The sequence below is a fragment of the Pyxicephalus adspersus genome, chromosome 3, assembly GCF_032062135.1.
Source record: "Pyxicephalus adspersus chromosome 3, UCB_Pads_2.0, whole genome shotgun sequence".
NCBI lineage: Eukaryota > Metazoa > Chordata > Amphibia > Anura > Pyxicephalidae > Pyxicephalus > Pyxicephalus adspersus.
Genome location: NC_092860.1, coordinates 134,073 through 136,017, shown reverse-complemented (window position 1 = coordinate 136,017; position 1,945 = coordinate 134,073). Strand labels below are relative to the sequence as shown.

The 1,945-nt window shown below is 45.0% G+C and overlaps 1 protein-coding gene across 1 annotated transcript in view; it reads left to right on the top strand.

Moving 5' to 3' along the window:
- LOC140325341 (rho GTPase-activating protein 27-like) overlaps nucleotides 1-859 on the top strand; it is a gene marked incomplete in the record, with an annotated part of 27,060 nt that extends 26,201 nt beyond the window's left edge. The window contains 1 exon segment of the mRNA XM_072403167.1: nucleotides 97-859. Within this exon segment, the coding sequence (XP_072259268.1) occupies nucleotides 97-268 (172 nt within the window).
- Between the last annotated feature and the right edge of the window lie 1,086 nt (nucleotides 860-1,945).

The following is a 1,945-nucleotide window of genomic DNA, read 5'->3' as shown; positions in this document are numbered from 1 at the left end:
AGATTTGTGACCAATCACAAGCCAGCGTTTAGCGTAGCATTATAATGCTGGAGGTGGGATTGGAACGTTCTTTGAATTCTCACGTTTTTGTTTCAGTGTCATTGCACATAAAGAGTCGAATCGGATGTCAGTGCAGAGCGTCGCCATTGTGTTTGGGCCGACACTGCTGAAACCAGCGGAAGAGGGGGCCAATATCGCCATGTACATGGTCTTTCAGAACCAGATTGTAGAACAGATCCTCAACCAATACAAACACATCTTCAGCTGATGGCGGGGCGAGGACGCTCAGAGACCGCAATATGATGGCGCAGGACCGCCGGAGAATGTCTTCTTATTTAATGTGTATATATGTACAGAAATCCCTTGTGGGGGGTCCCAGAACTCCTCCCATAATATCCCCCATATTTCACGGAGGTAACGGGTCTACATCTGTGTGTGCGGGAAAAGTCCATTCTGATTGGCAGGTACAAAATGGCGCAGTGCGCCCACAATGCGTGCCAATGGTGTGCTGCCGGTAATGGGCTTTTGTCATTATCTGGGGAAAGATGGGAGCTGAAAATGCTTCATGCCTGGCCACCACTGGCTCAGGACAGGGCACAGAGGGAAGTTGCGGGCCGTTTATTATCTCACAACTGAAGCTGCTGGATAAATATGACAATCCGTGTTTTCAGAAGGAACCTTGAGATTTCCTAGCAATGAGCGGACATGTCGGGCTCTATAGAAGTCGCTGACAACCGGCACTCACCTTTTCATTATTGAATATCCAAAGCCTTTATAATCTGAAATATGCAGCTGTCAGAGGTGACCCAGGGCTCTGCAGGAATATTCAATAAACAAATAATAAAATACTAAAAAACAAGTTGTATGCAGTGTCTGTGTTTAGCATTATTGCTGTGGTGACAGGTTCTCTTACTGACCATTTCATGTATTTTATACCGAGCAGAGGCGACCCCGATGAGGGCTACACATCTTCACATGGAAAAAACAAATATTTGTTATACTTTAATATTTCCTATGTCCTATATATGACCATGTCACACAATCATGAACATAAGTGCAATGCAGATAACAAATCATCCGTACCATACGGCTAAAGTCACCAATAATTTGTAATTAATAAAGCACAAAATGCCATAACTTGTACAATTCACCCCATCTCCTGCAGAGGGCGCTACTACACTAGACCTGCCATGCAGGATACTTGTATGCTTGGTGAATTCCATTTTTCCTCATAGTCTTCTCTGTTGAGAAATGGGTGAATGTTCAAGGAAGTTTGTTCAAATATTCTAGGATTGCCTAGTGCATGGTCCGGGACCAGAGCACGTGTAATGGCATTGTAAGTGGCCGTCCAACAGGAAACAGTATAATTGGCCCCTAAGCTGGAAAGCTTTAGCAGATGACTGGTTTGTGAGGACCAATGGTAACCTCATGGGTTGACCCCATATGTACCCCAAAGTATTCCTAGGGGTTCACATAGCCCTTCTGAAGATGCATGGTTGAATTTGCTAGCATAGTCGTATTTTCCCCCTGTAGAAGTAGTAGGATTAGGAAATAGCACAGAACTTTCAGCTGAAAGACATTTAGTGAGATCATCGGTCAGGAATTCTGGGTGGAGGTTCAGGAAGAAATGCCTGGAATTTTACTCAGAATGCCATGATCAAGCTGCACAGCAATAACATGGGATGCCCGAGCAGCAAATTCATCAGGAGTAACACAAGACTGGGAGTTTGGTGACTGTCTCCAATATTAAATTATTAATTTGTGTTTAGTTACCCCACAATATTGAAAATTGTCCCGTGGAGCCCTCCTCACCCCAATATCTGTCCCCCAGGGACACCCCACTCATCCCCCAAATCAATCTTTCCCCGTGGAGCCCTCCTAAAGCCCCAAATCAAACTGTCCCCATGGAGCCCTCTTCTTCCCCAATATCAATCTGTCCCCATGG